General features: G+C 52.0%; 1 protein-coding gene across 1 annotated transcript in view; it reads left to right on the top strand.

Moving 5' to 3' along the window:
• The first annotated feature begins 6,113 nt into the window (after window positions 1–6,113).
• Window positions 6,114–25,053, top strand: part of ST14 (ST14 transmembrane serine protease matriptase) — a 33,491-nt gene continuing 14,551 nt past the window's right edge. Inside the window, exons 1-6 of the mRNA XM_087828652.1 lie at window positions 6,114–6,290; window positions 23,206–23,362; window positions 23,799–23,926; window positions 24,081–24,151; window positions 24,523–24,680; window positions 24,855–24,890. Of these exons, the coding sequence (XP_087684778.1) occupies window positions 6,210–6,290; window positions 23,206–23,362; window positions 23,799–23,926; window positions 24,081–24,151; window positions 24,523–24,680; window positions 24,855–24,890 (631 nt within the window). The 5' untranslated portion in view covers window positions 6,114–6,209. The remainder of the gene's footprint in view (window positions 6,291–23,205; window positions 23,363–23,798; window positions 23,927–24,080; window positions 24,152–24,522; window positions 24,681–24,854; window positions 24,891–25,053) is intronic.

Raw genomic sequence — 25,053 nt, 5'->3', positions numbered from 1 at the left:
TCCCTTTCTCTATGAACTTTACCCCTGGGCCGCCATACAGATGAGAAATATCTCTTTACAGAAGTATTCCAGCAAGTAAGTAAACAAGGGATGATGAATTGAAATGTTATGTTCATACTTCCTACTGAAATTAGGATCTAAGCACGGAGCTAGTAAAACAAAGCGAGAGAGTCAGATACGTGCTGAGTGCTGAAAACCATACCACTGCCGAGGAAGTTATCTTTCCTCCAAAATAAAAATTAAAAAATCGGACCTTTGCCCAGGCCGGTGTGGCTCGGTTGGTTGAACATTCCCTGTGCACTGAGGGGTTACGGGTTCAATTCCCAGTTGGGGCACATGCCTAGGTTGTGGGTTCAGTCTCCAGTTGGGGTGCATATGGGAGGCAGCTGATCAATATTTCTCTCTGACATCGATGTTAATCTCTCTCTCCCTCTCCTTTCCTCTTTCCCTAAAATCAATTAAAGAACACACAGAAAGAAATTCACATCAGGCTCAAACCTTAATCTGATGAAGCCTCTAGATACTACAATTTGCAGGAACTATGAAGGGCCGGGGACTCTCTGAGCAGACTGCACACTGAGAACACAATCGGCAAATCCTGACTGTGGAGAGTCCGCAGAACAAAAGATCTCATTTCTTCCGTAAATAAATTGTAAACGAAGAGAGAGGTGAAGTGGGAACCTCTGGATTAAATGAGACCTGAAAGATGTATTTAAAACACAGACGAAAAGCAGGCCAAGGCTGAACTGCAGTGTGTAGGGATTCAGGGTGATGAAACCACATGAAGAAAAAACAAGACAGAAATCCCCCTGGAAGTCAGTGGGGTGCTGCTTCTGGTGAGGAGACAAAGGACTGTTCTGGGGACAGGCACATGGAGGGCTGGGGTGGGTGGACGGGGTCGGCAGGGCTCTGTCTCCTCTCACTAATGGCGGTGACAAGAGTGTTGCCTTAGAACAACCCACTAAGCTGTATATTTGTTTTAACCTAGTTTTTATATTTGTGTTGCATTGGACAATAAAAAGTTTTAAGTGATAACAGAAAACATTTGCTTACATTTTCACTTATCAGTTACTCTTTTTTTTTTCTTAATTCTCACCTGAGGATATTTTTTCCGTTGCTTTTCAGAGAGAGTGGAAGAGAGAGAGAGAGAGAGAAACATCGACATGAGAGAGACACATCGATTGGTTGCCTCCCATATGCACCCCGACCGGGCGAGGGATCGAGCCTGCAACTGAGGTACGTGCCCTTGGCCGGAATCGAACCGGGGACCCTTCAGTCTGCAGGCTGACACTTTAACCACTGAGCCAAACCGGCCAGGGCCCAGTTATTCTTTTAATAATCTAACGAACACTGAGTAGAAGCTGGGGAGACGAACAGGTCCCGGCCCCCGCCTTCGGGAGCCGCGGTCCGAGCGGGGAGGGGCCTGCGGCGTGTCCCCCGCGGCGCCCACAGGGGAGCGGGGCCGCGGGAGAGGCCGAGCTTCCAGGAGGCCACGCGCGTCCAGGGAGGAAAGGATGGTGGCTGGGAAAAAGGAGACGGCGGCAGTGTGAGGAGACAGGTCCCCATCTATTCCGAAGGCAGAGCTGACAGACGTGTCCGTCTGTCTGTGGCGGTTGTTGGGCGGGCGGGGGGGGTAAGAAAGAAGTCATGATGTCTGCAGAGCTGTTTGACTCAACGGAAGACGAAGCCACTGGCTGCTCCGAGGGAGCTTACACAGGCGAGGTGGCACTCAGGGCACTAAACCCTGTCCTGCTGCCAAAGGAGCGTCTCCGATCGTCGCCCAGGTTCCTAGAGCGTCACCTTTATTCTCTTGGCTAATAAAGGCCTGGCACTCGGAAGGCGCTCGGAGCTGTCACTTGGACACAGGACCGTGCAGGGCGTTTGCTGCAAATCCGGATGAAGGGAAAGTGGCGCAGGTCAGGACCCTCCCTACGGCCACTGGGTCGTGTGGACTTACTGAGCACCGGCTGTGTGTGACCGACGAGGGGGCGTAACAACGTCATCCCATCAAAGCCATTCCGTTCAGTCCTCCCGCCGCCAGGACATACGAGGTGAGTGCTTTTATACTTAGGTTTTAAGTGAAGGAACCCACGAGCACAAGTCTGAGGTCAGGCTTAATCTTCTGACACGTGGTCAGCGTCACAGACGGCCCTCGCCCAGTGGTTCTTGCGGCGACATTCAGAGAGCTCTGATAAGCCCCAGGGAGTCACAGCGCCCGGTGACATCCGCCCTGATTGAGGATTGTGCCCATTTCTGGGACAGCTGAGGAAGAAGAGATTAACTATGCCTGAAGGAAGCTCCACCGAGGGATGTTTTAGCCGAATCGGGGTTTCACCCGGAGAAGAGACAACTCGGGCTGGGGGGGGGGGGGGGCCCAGCTGATGGGGTGGCCGGTAAAGGCCAGGGCCCTGCGAGTGTTCAGCCTCCGACGGCTGTGCCCTGGGTGACGGGTGGGCGGGAGTCATCCAGGGAGAAGACAGCATCACCGCGTGGCTGCTAAATAACTGGGATTTCGAAGGTGCATCTTTACCGTCCACAAAACACCTTCTACGGGCGGGGCAGATACAGAAAGCCTGTTGTTCCAGAAGATGGAGATACACTCTCGGACGGCGGCCCCGTAACTGGTTCCCTCTGCCTCTGCCTCGCCCGCTCATCCTAAACCTCTCCCCACCTCTCGTCCGCAGACCTCTCTCCGAGTGGGATTTGCCCGCAGCCTGGCCCCAGCTGCCCCCCCTGGGCTTGCCACCTGCTTGCCCGGTCTGGACAGCAGCAGAGCTCTGCGACTCTAGACTTGGGCTGGGTCCGCCTGATGGGCCCCACTCTCTCCCACGTTACGACCAGTTGAAGCCAGTGTCTTCTGGCCTGTGGTCAGATCCACACTTCTACGCTCACCCTCTAAGTGGCCCTGGTCCCAAGTTCATAGGGGCCGCCTGGAGAAGCCCTCCGAGGGGGTCCCAGCTGGCAGGATCCTGGGGTAGGGAAGAGCAGGATTCACCTGAGAGATGGCAGGTTTGGGGTGGGAGTGTGTGGTGGGGGCAGAGAGGGGCATGGAGGCTGTACAAGTTGGTCACTGCTGCACGCAAATGACACGGGCCTCAGGCTGAAATCTGGGTTTGAGTTTGGATCGACCCCTGTGAGTGTGAGAACCCGGCTTATGTCCTTTAGGCTGTTCGCTCTTGGGTTTCCTCACAATTTAGGAATACAAGTACTTAATTCACACATCATAATGTCATGAGGATTAAATGAAACAGGTTTAGAATCAATAGACACGACACAGTGGCCATAAGGGAAGGGCCCTGACCTGCGCCAGTTTCTCTTCACCGGATTCACAGCAAATGCACTGCATGTGTACTGTGTCCAAACGACAGCACTAAGTGCCTTCTAAGTGCAAGGCGTTCATTAGTCAGGAGATAAAAGGTGACGCTCCCGGAACCTGGGAGACGATCTGAGACACTCCTTTGGCAGCAGAACAGCAGGTTTTAATGCCCTGAGTGCCACCTCACTTATGTTACTTTGAAACCGGCTACTTTCAGTCATCCACATGAATTGAAAGGTGTTGTGCCTTTGGTAACTGGGGTACCAATGTACTATCTACAAAGGACCACAGATGACTTTCTACCAAAATGTAGAAAATCATTTTCGATATCTTCTATTTGGCTCTGGAATGCTTTATATGATGAAAGGTAGCAGGTTTGTTTTCTATTATAAAACAGACACGATTCATTATGGTAATCATTGGACTAGGCTCTGAGGACTCAAAGAAGGAGTAAGACTCTGACAAAGAAAAGGTGGTAAATTCCACGATAGAGGTACAAATAGACCCAGTTGTGGTTTAGAGGGAAGGGAAATCTTATGGAGAGGACAGAGTGTCAGCCAGGAGGGGCCAGGTTTGCTGCAATAATGAACAATCCTCAACTCCCAGTGGCTTAACATTCCAAGAGCTTAATTCTTATTCATGCTACACGTCCCATGCACATCATGGGGGTCTCTGAACATTGCAGCTACTTAGGGCCATAGAGGTTTTATCTCAACCTGTGCTCCCAGGATGACTTTGCAAAGGGAAGGGGGAGTGGGGACTATGCATTGTCTCCTTATGCTCCTACCTGGAAGCGATGCGTATCGCCTCACTTGCCATTTCCTTGACCACAGCTAGCCATGTGGCCACACCTAACTTGGAAGGAGAGGACGTGCAATCCCAGGATGTGCCCAGGAAGTAGAGAGCTAGAAACTCTCCGTGAATAGCACTGGTGACTACCGTGGGTGACTGTCTCAATGTGCAGAGGTGTGTGCAAAGGAGGGGGGCCTCCCAGCGAATGAGAAGCGTTAGGAAAAGTGCATGGGTTGGAAAGCCTGGCTGCACAGGAGCCACATAGGAATGCTGGAAGGCAAGGTTGCAAGGAAGGCAGGTCACATTGTGAAAGCCATGATAAGCAGGCTGGATTTGATCCAGGAGACACTGCACGTTTGAAGGAAGCTGTGGTTGAGGGAGATGAACCTGATTGCTGCGTGTCGAGGAGATCAGAGAGCGGCAAGCTGGAGGCAGGAGATCTGTTCCAAAGTTGGACCAGAATCCTTACACAAATCCAGGTAAAGGGTAATGAGGGTTAGTGTAAATAGGGATCATCTGAGTGGAGAGGAAAGAAAGGACTCTACATATCAGCTACTTGAGAGAAAGGCTTGGCCAGCTTTGGGACTAATCAGATATAAGATGTAAAGGGGAGTCCTTGCTGGTGTGGCTCAGTTGGTTTGGGCATCGGCCTGTGCCCCAGGAGGTTGCAGGTTCGATTCCTGGTCGAAGGCACGTGCCTGGGTCCTGGGCTCTATCCCCGGTAGGGGGTGTGCAGGAGGCAGCCACTCAGTGTTGCACTCTCACATCAATGTTTCTCTCTTTCTCCCTCTCCCTGCCTCTCTCTAAAAATCAATAAACTATTCTTAAAAAAAAAAAAAGTAAGGGGGAGGTGGAGAGTCAAAGGTGATCCCAAGGTTTTGAGCCTATGAGAACGACACTCCTACAGCCAGAGAAAACAGGGGAAGATGGGTTGCAAAGCGGGGATTTTAATTTTATTTACTCTTGTTTCCCAGCACCTAGAAGAGTGCTTAGCACATAATATGTGCTCAATAATATTTGTTGACTGTGTAATACCAGTAGAGCTCAAATGGACAAGTTCCCAGGCAATTGTTAGTGCAGAGTTGGCGCCGCGGCTCCTCGATGCTGGGAAGGCAGGTTCACCTATTCAAAGCCATAGGCTGAGATGCCAAGAAAGTGTCGAGAAAAAAACGGAGGGGGCTGAACAGAGAACTTTGGAAACCATGGCATTTAGGGGCCAGGAAGTAGGGCCAGAATCCAGGGCAGGTGGGCATCTGAGGATGGGATCAATCCGTGTCAGAGGCTGCAAATGTGAAAGGACGCTGGGAACAGACAGGAGGGCATCGGGGCGGGCAACTCAGGACTCTGGTGCCCAGCGCAGGGCGGCCTGGACGCAGCCAGCCGGGGCCTCCAACAATGGAAAGGGGGCAGCCACTGGCCAGGGCGGAGGCTGGGCCGGCGCGGTCCGGTTTTTGTTTGGGTTTGGAGAGGTTGTAAATGGGACCTAGTCACGCCGCCAGGTGGAGATAGAAGTTGCAGGAAGCGGGGAGAGAAACCGAGGTTGGCAGCGAGGAAGCGGGTGGAAGCGCCGTCCCCAGCGGGAAGGGAAGAGGCCCCGTCGTCCAGGAGGAAAGGGAGCGCGCGCGCGCCCGGGGGCTTTGGTCGCTGCGGCTGCTCGGCGCCGGCAATGCGCGCGGGGCCCATGGCCACCGCCGGGGCGGCCGCCGCATCCCGCTTCTCCTTCACCACGGGCCGCTGGCCTCGTTTTCCCTTTGCCAGCGGGGAGGAGACTCCCCAGCTCTGCGGGAGGCGGGAGCGGCGAAGGGGCCGGGTCTGGGGAAGGTGCCGGCGAGGGCGGCGGGCGGGGCGGGGCCGCGCGCGGAGGCCACACCCTGAAACTACCTGCACGGGGCAGGAAGAGCGCGGGGGAGAGCCACTCTGCGGGCGGCCGGCGCTGGGCCCGCCACCGGAACTCGCCGCCCTCTGCGCCCCAGCCCCGCGCCCCCTGCGCCGCGCGCCCCGCGCGCCCCGCGCGCCCCGCGACCCCCTCGACCCGGCGGCGATGGGAGCCAGCCGCCCAAGGGGACGACGCCTCTGAGACCCGCGACCGGCCAGCCGGACCATGAAGAGCAATCGGGGACGCAAGGGCGGAGGGGGCTCCAAGGACCCCCGCGCGGGACTCAAGTACAGCTCGCGGCCGGAGGTGGGCGCGGGCTCGGGGCGGCGGGGTAGCCAGGACGCCTCGGCCGTGCAGCCCTGACGGGGGGTGGGGGCTGGGGGGCGAGGGGCGCACGCTTTGCAGGCGCCGTCGGGGCCCGGAGCCCCCGGTGCGGCGGGGGCTGGACGGTCCGCGAGGGCGCCCGGGCCCGCCCCGCTGCGCTTTGTCTCTGCGGAGGGGACCGCTCCGCTGCCCCTTTGTGGCCGGGGAGCTGGCCCGACAGGTGGAATTTCCTGTTCGGCCGGTGCCCGGCCGGGGACCTTTGGTACCTGTTCTCTGCGCGCCGGCCACGGGGGAGGCGGGAAGGCTCGGGCGTTTGGAGACGCCGAATCTCCAAGGGGAAAAAGGGGCCGTCTGGGCCCCTCCGTGGACCGCGCGCAGTCAGAGCACCTCCAGAAGGGCCCAGGCGAGGCCTGGAGTGGGTGGGAGAAAGGAAGTGTCCAGGGGACTTTGGGGTCGCAGCCTTCCTGGCCTCTACAGGGGCTTGTTTTTTCCTTACTGCCAGAGGCATTTTGGGCCCTTTGCAGAAGGCGCCCAGGAGACAAGAGCTTGGTTGCCCTGGAGCCCTGAGCTAAGGACTCCCCCGTGGGGATTGTCTGCGCTTCTCCAAGAGAGGAGAGAGCTTTCTGGGAAGGTGATTCAATGGGAAAAGATGCGGGACCGTGTGTCTTGAGCCTTCTAGAAGACACGTTTGACAGGAAAAACAGTGAGGCATGAGATCTCAAAGACGTTAGAGCTGGGGATGGGTTGTTAGTTACCTTATTGAAGGACACACTTGAGTGGCAGTGCTCGGGAAGGACTGGCTGCCAGGTCTGCACCTCTGCCCAGGGGGGTCCCCAGGCCAGGTGGAGTCACCTGGAAGGGGGGTCACCTGGAAGGCCAGGTGGGGGCAGGCCTGAGTGGACACCAAGAGGCAGGGCTGTTTTGCCAGGGAGTTTTGCCCCTGCAGAAGGCAGGTGGAACCGAGCCCCTGCTCTCACTTTCTCCGGTGTTCCTGCGGCCCAGGAACATCCCCTCGCAGAGCCCCATTCTGTGGCCATTGCTCCTTGTCAGGTCTGGCTTTGGAGCTCTCTGAAACCACTTCCTTTCCTCCCGGCGCGCCTGGCTTGGGCAGCTTGCAGAAGCCGCACCACAAACACAACCTGTTTCTCCCCGTTTTCACTCCCCCTCCTGAGCTAGCCTCTTGGACCAGGCCAGCAGGCTGCTGGCTGGGCCTGTGCCGCCCCTGAGCCTCTGCCTGCTTGAGGCAGCTTTGCCTGGGTGGATGCCCTCTATTTTCCTTCCCGTAATTGCCATGTTTATGAACCCCTGCTAATTGCCTACTGAGGCTCTGGACTCCGAGGGCTTGCTGTTTTGTATTTGTTATTTCAGGGCGTTTGTTTTTTTTTTCATGACTTCCCTTTCTGGGACTCTTGCCTGCTGACATTGGGAGAGCAGGGTCTTCCCCAGGCTCCTCTGAGTCATCTCTCTGCTCATTCGTCCCCCCCCTTAACCCTCCATCCCCCACAGGGCCAGGCCTGGGGCTCACCTCCACATTCTGCCCCGAGCTCCGAGGGCCCCTGACGTCTCCTGCCACCTGCAAGCCTTTGCTTTCTTTCCCCCTTGGCGGCTGCTCATGTTCTCATGTTCGGTGAAGCTCATCCATTCTCCTCCACCCCACTGCGCTCTTCCTTCAACTTCCGATTCGGTGTTTTCCTTCCTGTGGATCTTTCTGTCTTTTCTCCATTGAACCAGCTACATACCTCGTTCTGTGCCAGGCACTGTGGCAGGGAGGGCACTCAAAGGCAAGCGAGACTTGGTTGTTTCCCTTAAGGAGCTTACAGTCTTGAGTGCCATGCTAAGGGGGGGTGTAGATAGGACACAGTGTGCCCTGCAGGAAGTGGCGTGCTGTGCCCAAAGCCCACTTCCATTTCTCCAGGAAGTCCTCCGTGTTCCTCCCCACCCCATGTCTCGCCAGCACCTGGCTCCCTGGACCGTGCATGGGCGGGCACTTGTTCCCTGACCAGGAGGTGCAGCTGCCGCCCCTCGGTTTGTCCTCTGGGCCTTCAGAGCCTCGCTAGGTCATCCCAGCTCCCACAGGGCACTGTTGCTTCTGGGAGAGGTTCTGTGTGGTGGTACTTGTGTCTGGCTGTGTCCTTCCCAAGGCTGACGACTCCGGCCCCTGCCCAACCCCCCCCCATTCCCATGCCTCTGGAGCCCTGGTGCGCAGCCGTGTCTGGGGACTGTGTGAGCCCCGCCTGCATGAGAGCGGATGTACAGATGCCAGTTATTGCGGCTGTTAACAAGAACAGGGAAGCCTGCCTCACTGAGTGTTCTGGCCTCTGCTGAGTATTTGATGGTGGCCGTGAAGTTACTCTGGCACTCACCGGTTCCCTCTCAGGTCAGGATTGCCCCATGCAAGACGCGATATGCCCTAGGCATATGGAAACCAGGGTTGAGAAATCAGGCATTGCGGGGCTAGGCTGTACAGCTCTGGCTATTCAGAGTCATCTCTTTGTTAATTGGTCAAACATTCACTCATTCACGTAACAGAGATTTATTAGGTACCCACCGACTGAGCATGCGCGAGGAACGGGGCAGTGGCACTGGGGAAGATGCCAGTTACACAGTCTCTGCCTTCAGGGAGCACCCCGTGTGGTGTGGGAGACAGGGAATTAAATTCTGTGTGATACAAACTGGATTCCGGAGAAAACCCAGGGTGGGCACTTCAGACGAGCAGCTAAACCAGGCTTGAGGTGGTGGCAGGAGTGACCAACACCGAGGCAAGACCTGGTGCCTTGCTTTCCTGCCAGGTGATCTCAGAGATGTTACCTAATCTCTCTGGGCCTTAGTTTCTGGGACTATAAAATGGGGGTGGCGTAGATGTTACAAGTTTGTTGCAAGGATTAAAAGGGGTGCTGTATGAGAAAAAGCCATTTGTAAGCTGTAGTGTGGTGTGTAAACCACAGTTAGAATTTCTGAGTTGAAAAAGGACTTGAGACCAACAGTAAGGTGATGTAGCGTTAGTAGAAGGGACACATGTGAAGAGGCTGGCGGCCAGGTTGTCAGTGGGGTGCTGACCTCACAGAGGGCCGCCTGCCCTGCTGGACACAGGCAGCCTCACTGAGGAGTGTTGGAAGACAGATTCCGGGGGTCGAGACCCTCCTCCTGTGGTTCCAGTTGTCTTTTCCTTCCATTTAGGCAGCTCTATGAAAGTGATGGTCCATAAAAAGGAAGGCGCCCACTGTCTCCCCGCTGCACTCCGCCCTCGCTCCTTCTGTTCCCCCTGCCCCTCCCACCACACAAAACAAAACGCAGCCGCTTCCTTCTCTCTTGGCTCTGCGGAGGCTCCTGTGCTGGAAGGTGTGCGTGGAGGGTGAGGGAGGCAGGGGACGGGACGCTGAGACTGGTCTTTAGGTGGGGACCAGCCTCACAGGTGCTGTAAAAGGCCAAGCAGCCTGCCTTCTGCAGGGGGGCTTTGTCCACCTTGGTCCCGAGAAGACCTGGAATTCATGGCTCTCTTTTAGGAGAGGGGGACACCGAGGCATCAGAGAAGACAGCTCTCATTTGATACAGCCTGTGGGGTGCACTGAGCAGGCTTGTTGGAGGTGCTGCATTATCACAGCCCCCCATCTGCTCCCCGGGATGTGGCTGTCTGTGCTGTGGCTCATGGCCACTGTGGCCACTGTGGTCCTGGACTTCCCCTGGTGTCAGTTCCTTTTCTGGCTTGTGGTTCTGCCCAGGTTATTGGCTCACGTCTTCTCCTAAGAGAGAAAGTCTGTTCTTGGAAGAGGAAGGAGAGTGTGATGGAGCCCCCAAGACGCCCTTGCCTCTGACATTGTGCACATGTTCCTGGAGTATTTAGAGGACTATTAATCATCACCAGCATTTACCGAGCACACATCATGTATTACACCTCTTAGTACTATTATTATTACCTTTTTGTAGGTGAGGGAAAGGGAGCGCAGAGAGGCTTGCTCAAGGTCACAGAGTGAAACCGCAGTGGGAACGCAGGCAGTCTGGCTCTGCTGTGTTTTACTTGGACGGCTCTAGTGCAAGACAGGCCTGTCGGCCCAGTGGGCTCAGGAAGGGACAGATTACTAAGGGTAAGGATTGATTTGATTTGGGTAAGAGACTGGGTTTCTCTTCTTGAGAAGAGAAATAGATCCCACTACATCGCTTCTTGGGATGTTTCTGAGATGCCTGAGGCTTAGTGGCAATTGTGTGGGAATGAGAATGGGAACTTCTGGGCCTCTCAGAGAACACTCACCCTGGCTAGCAGTGGCGAGAAGTGTTGTCTGGGGTTTGCTCAGAGCTTGTGGCCAAGAATTGCCCTTTTTTATTTGTTAAGAACTTTTCTAGAAGCAGTTCTCTAGTCAAAATTCTGCCTTGGAGTCTCATATTTTCAGACTTTGCGTGTTCTTTCCAGGCTGAGCCACACAATCCTTAGGGTCCTTGTGATGGTTGCCCGACTGGTCCAAATCTTGGCTCCTTTGTCTCTGATGCGGTGATGATGGTGGAAGGGAAAATAATAGGATGTCAGCTGTTCTACCCATCGTTAAATGTGCGCACTTAAATCCATTACCCCTATTTATCCTCGCAGAAACTGTGGGGGGAAAATGCCTAGCTTACAGATGAGAACACCGAGGCTCCAAGGATTTGCAACATGGCCCAAAGGCAGAGGTAGAACAAAAATTCAAACCCAGATTTGGGAGACTTTGGAGCCTATGGTTTTAACCACAATGCCATTTTACATTGTACTCCAGAGATGATGGTGATTGATGCCTATTGTCAGCAAAATCCTAGAACACATCATTAAACAGAGTGGTGAGCACCAGGCGCCACCCAAGTCCACTAAACACCTCTCACATCACACTCGTCTGGTTTCCCCTTTTGAAGAGTTACTCACCTGGTAGACCAGGAGTCCGGCTGGAGACGAGAGGGGATGAGATTTTGACAAAGCTTTAAATAAAACGTACCTTTATTTATTATACACATGAATAAGGGTCATCATGGAAATTTTTAAATGAAAAAAAATTTGCCCCATCAAGCCAACAAATCAGGTTGTTTACATTCTTCATGCCCTTTTCCGCTTCTTACCCTGTGTTTTATCTAGTTTGTTGTTATGCACATAATAATTTGCATTCTGGAAAAGGCATTGTATCAGCCTCCTGTCCGCTGGGCACAGTGGAGGACTGGGGGCTGGAGGACAGTCAGGCCTGGTAGGCTTGTGTCTGATTGAAGGACTGGGCCAAAGGGTCCATGTATGGAGCCAAGTCATTCTGGGCTGCTCCTGACTCCTTCCTGGGTTCGGGGACACTTCTGATTTAGTAGCAACTTGGATGAGGTCTTGGGGCATTCGCTTATCGTCTTTGTAGATGGATGACACCCTGCTGGGGTGGGAAAGGCTAGACCTTGGGTGACTTAATTATGAGTCAGAAGGACGTGGACAGCCTACAGGATAGGCTACCAAGAGCAGAATTGTGACCATCTCTGTTAGGAATAAATCATGTGCTTACGGCACCACCCTGACAACGGACACAAAAGCCACTTCCTCCTCCTGCGGTGGTGTGAGTGTGACGTGCCCCTGGACGGTGAGGGGCAGTGGGCACCAAAATGTGGAGTTGACGCGGCGCTCCGTAAAAGCCGGGCATGTAGTGTGGCTCCCTAGAAGCTAGAGTGAATCCCCCCACGTTTTTATTTGGTTATAACTTTAAATTATTATTAAAAGGTTAATATATACATATTTAAAGAAATTTGACTCAGATAAGTAGAAGAAATTTAAAAATGGGGGAAAGTGCCCTAGAGAAGCATTTTACTAACTTAGTGTTGCCTACGCATGCTTTCTGAAGGAAGTTGCTTTTTTTTTTTTTAATATAAAAGTTAAGAAGGGTTTTTGTTTGTTTTGTTTTTAAGCCAAGCAATACAGAAATATACAAAGTAGAAGGTGAAATCCTGTTGAAATTCTCTCTTCCAGATTTTATAACCTCTATAGTGTGTCTTATATATTAATATCCAAATAAGAACATATTTGTACGTGCATAGAAGACTTGTGGGAGAATATATGTGTACACGATTCTTCCCCAGATGGAATCATAATGTCATTCCTATTCTGCAGTTAAAGACATGGTTGTAATTAATTAATTCATGACACATTTATTAACTACCTTAACCCATGGTAAGATTGTAGAGCAAAGATACAGCCTCCCACCCCTCCCTCCCCAACTCCCATTCGTAAGGAGCAGGTGGTTTACCTTGGGACTGAGACTGGGATGAAGGTGAGATAGGGTGCTAGGGAAACTTGGAGGAAGTCATCTCACTAAAATAGTGGGGGAGGGGCCCGGCTTGGGAGCTTCTCAGGAGACACCCGAGATGTTTAGAAGGGTGAAAAGGGCCTATGTGCCATATGACTTCTTTTTCATTTAACGTTGTATCTTAGGCAGTTTTTCCATATTATTACCATCTCTCCCTTTTTTTAAAAAATATATCTATTGATTTCAGAGAGAGGAAGGGAGAGGAAGAGAGATAGAAATATCAATGATGAGAGAGTTGTCATTGATAGGCTGCCCCCTACTGGGGTTCGAGCCCAAAACCCAGGCATGTGGCCCGACCTGGAATTGAACCAATCTCTTGGATCCTAGGTCGATGCTCAACCACTGAGCCACGCCTGGCCCGGCATTACCATCTCTTTTAAAAACCGTTTTTGATTGCTGCATAAGCTTTCCTCAAGTGGCTATATTGTTCTTTCTTTATTATTTCATTATTTGTGTGTGCTAGTTGAATGTATTAATGGAAAAAGTGCGATCAGGAGAAGGGAGGTATTTGATGAACTGCTTCCATGGAGACCACGCTGTCAAGCCTCATTTGGAATATGCTGTTGAAGTCTTGGTTCCATGTGTTAATGGGAATATTGCTAACTAATAATGCTGTGAGGTTGAACCAGAGGGCCAGAGGCTTAGAAAACACTGATTTCTAAATGACTGAGTTGAGTGTGTTTACTGAGAGGAGCAGACTCAGCACGCGTGGCTGGGAGCTGCCCTGAGCTGCAGGAGTTAGGCTGGCTCTATTGCAGGGCTCATTGTGACGCTGATCACACTTGGGGGAGGAAGAATTTGTAACCTTGGCACTAAATGAAAATATCGTTTTCCCTAGAAAGGATGGCCGAGGGAGAATGGGAGATGGGATGCTGTCTAAAACTTGCCCCAGCTCTAAGAATCCAGTTCCAAGGATACAGTTCTGCGGTTCTCCCCTGGCTCGTGCCATTAGTTCCACCGCAGGGTTCTGGGTTGTAGCCTTGGACTTGGGTCCACAGGCACCCTCCCTTGGTGGTGGTGTTTTCCTGTTTGCATTATCAGTTCTTTCACCCAAACATCGGCTTAGACTGTAGGTCCAACCTACCTAGGAGCTACTCAAGAAGTGGAAGAGATATTTTGGAATGCAGTCAATCCCAGGTGGCAGGGGGGCGTGGGGCTTTTCTACTAACTTCTGCAGGTCCTTGGGGTCACCAAGACAGCTGTTAAAAAAGGTTAAACAGTCCTATTATGGAATACTACTCAGCAATAAAAAGGAACAAGCTATTGATGCGTGCAGTGACATGAATCATGCTCCAGGGAATTTTGCTGAGTGGAAAAAGCCAGCAATCCCTAAATTTATATACTGGATAATTCATTTCTATAACATTTGAAATGACGACTTTAGAACTGGAGGATAGGGTCATGGGGAGGGGCTGGGAGGCAGTTAGCATGGTCACACCAGGCAGCAGGAGGGATCAGAACCCTGACCGAGCCTGTGGGCACAGGAAACTGCATCAGTGATAAAAGCGTATGGAACTTAATACTTACACACAAATGGATACAAGCAAAATGGGAATGTGAGTAAGATCAATGGGTTATATTTAACGTTGCGGTAATGTAATACAGTTTTATCAGATGTTAGCATCGGGGGAAACCGGGCAAAGTGTACAGGGGATCTCTCGGTGTTATTTCCTACAACTGCACATGATTCTATAATGATCTCAACAAAAGCTTCAGTAATTAAAAAAGCACTAACCTGTGAAATGAAAACGCAGACTCAAAAGAAAAGAGAGAAGTTCCACGGTGCCGCTTCGCTCTTGTTTCCCTCGCTGGCTCCTCGGGGGATCGGCCTGGTTGTCTCTGCGGGCAGAGGCTTCTGCTCCGAGTCTGGCGATGCCCGGAGAAAGTACCGGGCACAGCATGCTCCCCTCTTGGGCCGGAGACGTGGCTTCTGTAGTAGGTAGAGTTTTTGCAGTGAGCTCTTTAAGGCAGTTAATCTCTGAGTTTCCATGTATGTGTCAGGGCAGGAAGGGGCAATAGGTGCCGCCCTGAGAAGCAGCAGGGTGTCCTGAGAAGAACATCTGGGTTTCTGATAAATGACCCTCTTTTAACCCGTTTTCTCATCTGAAAATGAAACCTAGTTGTAAGAATTAGCACGGCCCCAGGATGCACAAAAAGATGCTCGCTGTGGCTCTGCCCCTCGCAGCTGTGTCCCGATGGTGGGTGTGAACGCTGCTTGGTGACAGTCACAACGTTGCCATATGACAGAGCCCTCCGACACTGCCCTAAGGCTCCTAGGGCAGCTACAGTCTCACTCACTGGTTCTGAAACCTGTCCTGTTCCTTTGGGACAGTATCTCAAGGACAGGGCCCTGCTGTAACTTCCACCAGTCTGTTTATTTAATTCTGAGGTGCTGCAAAAAATTGCATTTGAAATAGGATTTTAATGTTTGAAAAAATGTTTTGGGATGACTGGAACTTGATGTGTAAACCGAGGCCCGGAGCGTTGACATGATCAGGCAGACTCCGTGGCTTTGCTGGGGAAATGGCCTCCAGGCTTCGTGTGGGTGGCAAGAGCCGGGGAGGGCCTTCCTCTCTCCTGCAGTGCAGCCCCTGCCGACCTCAGCACCGGGCAGAGGAGAGGGAGGGGAGAGCAGAGGAGGAGGCCTCCTGGTGCAGGGGTGGGCCCGCCTTGATTTGTGCCCCCACGGGGGGGGGGGGGGAGTGTTACTGGAAGACCTCCCAGCCTTCTCTTTCCTAGCTGTTTGAGGCCCCAAGGCAGACATGTGCTGTTAAGGGTGTGTTTTTTCTGTGTGTTTTGTTTTAATGTTTTAACTTGAACTCCAGCTGCTCCACCAGACCAGAGGGAGGAATGGGCCTTGCCTGGCTTTGGCAGATGGATGGGGTGGGTGGAGAAATCAAAATTGAAGGGAGATGGAGGTAGGCCCCTGTCATTAGCATGAGTCAGCTAATTTGTTTTTATAACACCTCTACTTAGTAGGCTATAAGGGCTTATTAGCCCACTTTTCAAAGGGGAGAACTGAGGCACAGTGAGAAATATTTGCCCCAGTGGCTCAGAGTTCCCAAGCTCGTCACCTCATGTAGGTCCCACCCACCCCAGTCCCTCAAAAGGGAAGGAAGGGACTGGTATTGGGGGTCCTCCCCTAGTCTGTGGTCTGTCCCCTTTGGGGGTCTTGGTGCAGGTGTGTGTGGTCACAGGGCCGTGCTCTGTGGGGCAGGGCCTGGGCGCTGCAGGGAGCTGGGGAGGGAACACAGGTGTGAAACCTGCAGGAGCCAGGAGCCAGGAGCCACATGCTGGCGGGCACAGCCCTGCCCCTGGGTTTCTCGCTGACACAGTGCCTTTGGTGGCTGAGTCAGGCCCTGGGGACTTTTCCTCCTGCTCTGACCAGGTGTGCATGGCTTTGTGTGATTTCCTTCACTAGGAACTTAGCTGGGGGTCAGCTTTCTGTTCCCCTGGATGGCTTGGGGTCACAGATCTCAGGTCATTCTGGGCTTCTTCTTCTGGTGGGAGGACAGTGACGGGGTCAAAGGGCAAGTGTGGGAGGGTTGGGCAACAAGAGGCAGCGGGTTCAGAAGTCCACTGCCAGCTGATGGGCCCTCGGCTGGGCGTGTGTGTCTCTGAGGACTCCGGTGGCTGCCTGGGAGACCAGGGGATGCTCACAGCCTGTGTGGGAGGGCCCCAGGCGTGGAAGCAAAGGCCAGCCCCGTCCAGCAGGTGCACCGTCCAGCAGGTGTGTCCCATCCCGAGTGGTTGCTCAAACCAGGCGACTGAAACTGAAACCTGACTTGCTGGTGCCTCTCACTGTGGTGGGATGTGGGCGAGCCCGGCCAGCAGCCTCCGGGAAATGAAGGCCCAGTTTCTTGGACTTTTAAGTTTTTAAGAATAACCTGGGCCCTGCTCCTAGCTGCTGTGTCAGCATCTCCATGGAGAGGGGCTTGGGAATCTGGATGCTGGAAGCACTGTGCTTGCTTTATTTTATTTTTTATTGTTATTTTGCATGCCCAGACCAGTCTGGGAAATGCCGGGGTGGTACCATCAATGGGAAGCGTGGCCTCTTGTTCCTGAGAACCTGGCTTCTTAGGAGATCAGGCGTCCGGCTGCTGAGTGGGTGGAGGATTCTGATGTGGGCTTTCTTTTCCCTCCTCACTTACCCCTTGGTCACCCTGTGATGTCCTCTCTGTGCTGGTCACTCTGCTGGTCACTCAGTGGTCGCAGGACGGGTGGAGACTTGCTCTCGGGAGCCTGCGCATGGGCTGGCTGCGCTCTGGCCGCAGCTGCCCGAGTTTTCCTGTGTGTGGGCGGTGAGTTAAGTAGAAAGAGCCCATCCTAAGTAGGGCCCCTCCTGCCCAGAGACAGGATCCCTGCATAATCAGCCACCTGAACAATAGGCCTCTCTCCGGTTTCACCTCTGGTGCCTCAGTGCTCCGCTGTGCTCAGCACCGCCTAGGAAGACAAACACAGCAGCGGTTTGGGGAATTCATTTCTTGCACTGCTGTCTTAGGTGCCTTGAGCCACACTGTGTTTCTGGAGACTCTGGCCAGGACCTCACACGGACTGGCATCAGGGAGTGGCCGTGACAGTTATGCTGGCTTCGGCTTTCTCCGTGTAGAGGAAGGCATGCATCTTCGCGTGCCACGAAATACCTTCTCTCCTTGGAAAAGCATTGCAGATGCCCAGACTGCTCTTTCTTGCTTGAACAATCTCAGGGATATTTTATGGTTCTGATGACCATAGTGACAGTGATGACATCATGGAATTGAAATCCATCCCGTCTGGTGATGGGTACACTGAGTCACCGGACCTGTACGTGAACAGCACCTGCCACAAATCAATGACAGAATTGGCAGTCACACATGAAGCCAGCCACTCTTGTCCTAGTCTCAGGTCTGAGCAACACACCTTTGTCTCCAGCCACTGACATCACCCCTGCCCCTTGACCTTGATCCTCAGCAGCAAAAGCAGGTTACATTGCCATGTATGTGATGGTCGTTCTCGGTACCTCCCAGGACTGTGAGTAACCTTTTCTGTTTTCAGGTTCATTCTCCTTCCCAGCAGTTCACACCCAACCTTAGCCAAATAGCAACAATCTTAAAAAACAACAACCGTCTGGCCTGAAGACTTATTTTTTCCTTACCTGCTTTCGTTGGCATCTTGCATGGATTTTTGGATAGTTAGTGTTACTTTTGCCATTTATAAATGTAAACACTCACCAGTTGCTTTTCTCTAGTGAGGCCCACACTCTGAACTGGCAAGTCTGGCTCTGGATTTGCTGGTCCCAGATCCAGTGGGAACATGGGCCCTGGAGAGTTTGGAGCTGGTGGCAGGTCTGCTGGTGTGTGCTCGGGAGTCAGGAGAAGGTCCCTGGAGAGTGGGAGGACTGGTTGATTTGGTTGATTCCGACACAGTTTTGCTTGCTCAGTATTTCGCTTTCAGCCCTGGCGAGTTTCTTACTTAATGGGAGTCAGGGGACCACAAGGGTCTTTCTTATATCATCAAATAGCTCTTGTAAACCAGTTTTTTTGGACAGCCACCTGCCTCGGGGAGAAGGTGTGTCGCTTGCACTAGTGTGCAACAGAAAATATGATACTCCCAGGGCTTCTACGTGCTCCTGGATTTCTGGACCATCCCCTCTCCCTCCAGTAAGTTGGGTGGGAATGGCGATCATCTCATCCTGTCCCTGCAACCTGCCCCTGGGGTTCTCCCCCTTCGTGCCTCCAGATTCTTCCCTCTGCATATAGCCCAGGCCCTTCATGCCCGCCTGTCCTCCAGGAAGTCATTCCTTGCTTCTTGTCGGAGCTGGCTTTGAGCCATGCTGTTTCTGGGGACTGCGGCTGGCCGGTGGGAATTGACCTCTATCTCTTGGCTCCTGTGTCTGTTTGTAGTAAGCAGGCATCTGGCTTCACAGCGCTGGGTTTTGTATGTGCACCTGCACATGTTTACTTTCACGGAAGAGAGAGGAGAGGCAGAAGCAGGCACCGCATGATTTCTCTTCCATTGGCTCTGGGGCCCTGTGGAGAGATTTTTATGTGTAGAGAGATGGTTGTGTATGCAGTGGGGCCGAATGGATGGGCGCCCCCCGCCCCCTCCTGCGCCGTGAGCAGCCGAAACTCAGCAGGGGTGGCAGGGCGTGGTCTCATCCCAGCTTTACTGACTTCATCACCTTCGTGACTTTGTACAGGTCACTCCCTCTCAGCCTCAGTTTCCTTATCAATAAAACGGCTGGGTTAGGCAAGATGATCTCTAATATGCCTAAAAATGGAGCCGAGAGTAGGGTTATAAAAGGAAGCAGTCTAGTTACTGATTAAACAGCATTTCTGGGCTGAGTGGAGCCCAGCCGTCACCCTGCAGGGACCATCAAGGCCCTGCTGTTGAGTCTGTCCCACTGCTGATGGCCTTGCTCCAAAGCCAGGCCGGGGTGGCCCCTGGGGCAGCTCATCAGTTTCTATAAAAAGCCTGTTGAAGTTTTGATCAAGATTGAGTTGACTCTCTAGACAAATTTAAGTGTTGACCTTTTCATTGTATCTAGTCTTGCAATCGATGAACATGAAATATTGTTTGACTTGTTTAGGTCTTTTAAAATTTCAGCACTGCTTTGTATTGTTCAGTGTATAGGTCTTAGACATCTCTTGTCAGATTTGCCTCTTAAGTATTTCATATTTGGATGCTGTTGTAAATGATTTTTGTTTTTAGTTTTAATCTCCAATTGGTCATTGTTAACATGTAAAAATACACGGAGTCCTGGCCGGGTGGCCCAGTTGATTGGAGTGTCATCCCGTACACCGAAAGGTTTCGAGTTTGATTTCTGGTCAGGGCACATACATAGGTTTCGGGTTCAAGCCCCGGTTGGGGCATGTATGGGAGGCAGCAGGTCAATGTTTCTCTCTCACATTGATGTTTCTCTCTCCCTTCCTCCCTGTCTAAAATCAATGGAAGCGTAGCCTTGGGCAAGGAGTAGAAAAATAAAAAAAAATACAGTTGATTTTTATATATTGATCTTGTATCCCGCCACCTTGCTAAACCACGTATTGGGCAGGATGTGGACAACTGGAATCCTCATATACTGCTCATGAGGATGTAAAATAGTACAGTCACTCTGGAAAACTGTTTGGCAGTTTCTTAAAAAGATACACCTGCTGTTCTACTTCCAGGTATTTACCCAAGAGAAATGAAAGCCTATGCCAATACAAGGACTTGTGCAGGAGTGTTTATAGCAGCTTTGTTTGTGAGAGCCCCACACTGGAAACAACCCAAATATCCATCAATAGGTGAATAGGTGAACAAACTGTTCTATATCTGTACGATGGGATACTGCTTAACAGTAGGAAGGAATGCACTGTTGACATGTCCTCACCCAGGCTCTGGAATTGGGCTTTGGCTTCATAGAAGATAGAGCTGAGAAGGGAAGGGCATTATTAGAAGTCCTCAGATCTCCACCTCTGTCCCAAGCAAAACACCCCCACCTCACCAGTCCCCCATAAGGGATGGGAGGTGCAGAGGAAGGCTGTAGTGAGGCGTGAAAAGAGGCAAAGGTCTATTCTCTCATGTTCTGTAATGCTAGTGGCTGAGTTTAAATTGCTCCATCCAAGAGATTAGAAAATTGTTCTCTGGAGCAATTAAACCACCCCATAGAAAAGATCTACATAGCTTAACTGTTGGGAGCGCCCAGTAAAAAAAAAAACTTACTTAATTGTGGCCTTCAGTGAAGTCACTTGTGCCAAGCCATTCACCCAGAGCTTCCAAAGAGCCTTTCAGACTTCATTCCTAAATATGCATGAACAACCAAGCATTCTCAGGCATTTGAGGAAAAGCCTTCAGCATGAAAGAGAAAATAAAAACAGAGAAAACGTACTCAGTAGAAACACAAAGAAGAGAAGATTGTTCACCCCAAAGTTTAGAGAACAAGAAAGAACTCTTGTAAATTAAAGTTTTAATAGCATAAATGAAAAACTCAATAGAAAGATTAAGAAACTAGATGGATAATAGCAGAGAAAGGAAAAGTTATAGATCATTACACATAATAGAAATGCAGAAAGATAGACCAGAGGATATGAAGTGGAGAACATAATCTAAGAAATAATACAAGAAAGTTTTCCAGGCTGAAAGAAAAGAGTTTCCAAATTCAAAGGGCAAGTAAAGAGCCCAGTTCATGAAATTTAAAAACCCAAATCAAACCACGTCCTCAAGGCTTTCAGAGAAAGATGAAAAATCGTGAATAAAAAATAATGGATGCGTACTATTATCATATTTCTCAAAAGTCAAATTAGAAGCTAAAAAACACTGGAGCCTTCAAGTTTCTAAATGAAAATTATTTGAAACCTGTAGTTCTATACCGAGCCAAACTATCAACATATGTGAGTTTAACATTAAGGTACTTTCAGAGATATGCAAAATCTCACATTTCTCCGGAAGCTACTGAAGTATATGTTCCACCAAAACGAAGTAATCCAAGAGGGATGAAGACATAGAATCCAGGAAACAGGGGTTTTAACATAATAGGGAGATGAAGGGTGATGGTGAAGGAAGTTCCAGACAACAGCTATGGGACAGGTCAAAGGGTTGTAGGAGGGAGGCCCTAGGAAGAAAATGAAGTGAGAGGTTATTTGGCAGGTGATATGTGGGAGATTAGAAGAGTATTACAGAGCTCTTAAATTTTGTGGAAAGACTTGGGTGTATGTTAAAAAGAAACCCAAGTAAAAGAGTATTTGCAGCGGGAAAACCAATCTATAGTTGTATGGGGAAGGAAACAATAGTGACCAGTATTTTCAAAGACTAATAATGAAAACATAGAGTATGGATATAGTTATTTATTTATTTATTTATTTGGATAGAATTATTTATTTTTAAATTATTTTTTAAAATATATTTTTATTCATTTCAGAAAGAGGAAGGGAGAGGGAGAAAGAGAGATAGAAACATCAATGATGAGAGTCATTGATCGGCTGCCTCCTGCATGCCCCCTGCATGCCCCCTGCATGCCCCCTGCATGCCCCCTGCATGCCCCCTGCTGGGGATTGAGCCCAAAACCCAAGCATGTTCCCTGACTGGGAACTGAACCGAGATCTCCTGGATTTTAGGTTGATGCTCACCCGCTGAGCCACGCTGGCCAGGCTGGATATAATTTTTTAGAGCTTTAGCCCAGTATCTGTTGGGAGATTGGGTGAGAGACAGCAAAGGAGGACCTTAAAATCCACATTATCATAATAGAAAGTCAGTTGACAATATTTTAAATAGATGAATCAAGAGATAGTGGTATTGGCATGTTATTTAGAAATATGGAGATAAATTCCAGAGCAAGCAGTATGAAAGCATTTTAAGTAGTTGCCTCTGAGGTTTCTTTTTTAAATTTTATTTTTATTGAGATATAATTGACATATAATATTGTGTAAGTTTAAGGTGTACAGCATGTTGATTTGATACATTTATATACTGCAATCTGATTACCATGGTAAGGTTAGCGGTAGGGTGTGTTTCTGTGTGAGATTTTAGATAAAGTCACAAATACAACCAATTAGGAAACTACAAAATTAGAGATAAAAGTATCCAGACCAACCAATGTGGCTTAGTGGATTGAGTGTTGTCCCATGCACCGAGAGGTCGCCGGTTCCGTTCCCTGCCAGGGCACATGCCGGTGTTGTGGGCTCAGCCTCTGGTGCGGGTGTGCAGGAGGCAGCTGGTTGCTGTTTCTCTCTCACAGATGTTTCTCTCTCTCCCTCATTTCCTCTCTCTCTAAAAAATCAATGAAAACATTAAAAAAAAAGTATCCAAGTGGCATGAGTGGGAAGAATCTTTCACAGATAATGTTTAAATGTGACAAACCAAGAAATGTCAGTTTGAGCACGTTGTTTAGAGCTAGGAGGTTAACACCAGAAGAAACACATCTGGAAACTTTAAAATGGCCACATCTGTGGAATTTGGGATGTGGGCTCTTGCTTTTATTACAATTCCTTTTGCAGTGGATATGAGGTAGTTAAGCTTATATACCTTTAAGTTTCATGACGCACAGCCCCTCTGTAGGATTGAGGGCAGGCGGATAGCATGTGTTGGAAAAGTTCTACCGCGGTGGCTTGCTGACCCCGCGCCTGCCCCGCCCACATTCATGACCCCTTCCTGATGCCCCTTGACGGGGAGGCACTGGGGAAGCTGCCATCCTGTTTGTGGGAAGTTTTGTTGCTTTTCCTGCTCTGGGGTCTGAGCACGAGTGTGGATTCCAGTAGCGATGTGACCTCACCTCACCTTGAAATCCTGCACTCGGACACCTAAGGCTAAAAGCAGGGCGGCTTGCTCCCCAGTGGCTCAGCAGAGCTGCCCGGGTTTACTGCCTTTTTGCTTTGGTTAAACATTGGCGAAGCAAGGCCGCTGGGTAGGGTGTACAACTTACGTGCTGCGCCCAGGCTCTGGTGCAGGGGACCGGTGGGGCCTGGGGCTGTGGTGGCTGGAGGAGGGGCTGCCTTCAGGAGCTTGCACCCATGGCCCTGGGCTGGGCCCACCCACACCTGGGCATCTGCCTGCATCAAAGATGATTCATGTCAGCGGAGAGCTGGGGCTGGGTTTAGATGGGCTCTGAGGTGCGAGAGAGTTCCTGAGCTGCTGCGCCTTTCTCTGTCCAGAGCATGAATGGCTTTGAGGAAGGCCTGGAGTTCCTGCCTGTCAACAACACCAAGAAGGTTGAGAAAGGAGGCCTCAGGCCCTGGGTGGTGCTGGCGATTGTGCTTGCCATCTTCCTGCTGTCTCTCACGGCTGGCTTACTGGTGTGGCACTTCCAGTGTGAGTAAAGCTGGGGGAGGTCTGGGGAGGGCGATGTGGGGAAGGCTCCACCTCCTCCCTCCAGGGACAGACCCAGGGCCCACCTCTTATGGACACGAGAGAGAGAATGGAGGTGCGGTGGGGGTGGTTGAGGAGGGGTCTAAGACCCTGTCTCCCCTTTTCTCTTTCAGGCTGTAGCAGGGGGTGGGTGAGGAATTGGTCAGAGCTGACCCGTGGGGCTCATATGTCCACTGGCCCTCACTCCGGTGTTTGTCAGTTTTGTTGCTTTTCATGCTCCTGGGTCTGAGCATGGTGTGGACCCAGCAGAGACCTGGCCCACCGGCTCCACACCCCCCATCGTAACTCCCCTGGGGCTGCTGAGGGCAGCTTGTGGACGGGGGGGACGGGACAGGGGTGATGTCACTTCCCCTGACTATTCTTCTCTGGTCTTGCACAGACCGGGACGTGAGGGTCCAGAAGGTCTTCAATGGCTACCTGAGGATCACAAATGAGAACTTTCTGGATGCTTATGAGAACCCAAACTCCACTGAGTTTGCAGAGCTGGCCATCAAAGTGAAGGAGGCGGTGAGTCCAGCTCCTGGGCCTGAGCCCTGTCCCTGCTGTCTGCTCCCTGGGTTGGTGTGGGCACCCAGGTCCCAGGAGGGAGGGAGCGGTGTGGGCTGGGGCAGGGGCCGTCCTGCGTTCCGGCCTGTCTGAGCCTTCTCTCCTTCCTGTGTAGCTGAAGCTGCTGTACAGTGAGATCCCTGTCTTGGGTCCCTACCACAAGGAGTCGACAGTGACTGCCTTCAGGTGGGTGCTGGGGAGAGGCGGGGTGGGGGAGTGCTGGGAATGAGATGGGTGTGTTGTCACAGAAGGACAAGTGCCTGGTAGCCTGCATGGTGATGCAGCCAGGAGGTCCTGGCTTGGGGAACCAAGGGGCCCGTCCTGGGCTGTCCTTCACGCCCGTGACTCAGCTTCCGTCTGGGCGGTGTTGCCATGACGAAGGGTGCCCGGGCAGGTGGCAAGCTTTGCATCGCACCTGCCACATAAGCCGCTCAGGAGTGTAGTGCTGCTTTGTTATTTTTCCACATTCGGGTTTGGGTCTGCACCCGGGATCTCGGAGAGTGGGGACAGGCGGGCGCGCAGGGCCGCCCGCACCTCACCCTGGCCCCTCTCCGCAGCGAAGGCAGCATCATCGCCTACTACTGGTCGGAGTTCAGCATCCCCAGCCACCTGGCAGAGGAGGCCGAGCGCGCCATGGCCAAGGAGCGCGCCATCCGGCTGCCGCCCCGCACCCGCACCCTGCACTCCTTCGTGCTGACCTCGGTGGTGGCCTTCCGTGAGTGCGGGCACCGGGGTGGCCATTGGGGGCCCGCCTGGGGTGGAGCAGGGGCACCGCGGCAGGGAGCTGGGCCCCTGTGCGGGAAGAGAAGACGCGCCCTGGCGGCGCCTCCCTAGGGCATAAGGAAACGGCCAGACCTGTAAACCCTTCGTGCTCCCGCTTGTTTTTCAGCCACCGACCCCAGAACAGTACAGACCACCCAGGACAGTGAGTATCGTGCCCTCCGAGGGGGGATGTGGGATGTGGCCCCTTCAATGCACGGGTCCCCCGAAGTCACGCATTGGTGGTAGCCAGCACATCCCTTCGCCTGTCCCAGGCCAGGAGAAGCCCCGGCCCTGGGGCACCTCCTGCAGGGCTCTGGCTGCTCGCC

This window comes from Miniopterus natalensis, chromosome 20 (genome assembly GCF_054644295.1).
Source record: "Miniopterus natalensis isolate mMinNat1 chromosome 20, mMinNat1.hap1, whole genome shotgun sequence".
Taxonomy (NCBI): Eukaryota; Metazoa; Chordata; class Mammalia; order Chiroptera; family Miniopteridae; genus Miniopterus; species Miniopterus natalensis.
The sequence above is the reverse complement of the archived record's forward strand: the minus strand, read 5'-3'. Positions and strand labels throughout refer to the sequence as shown.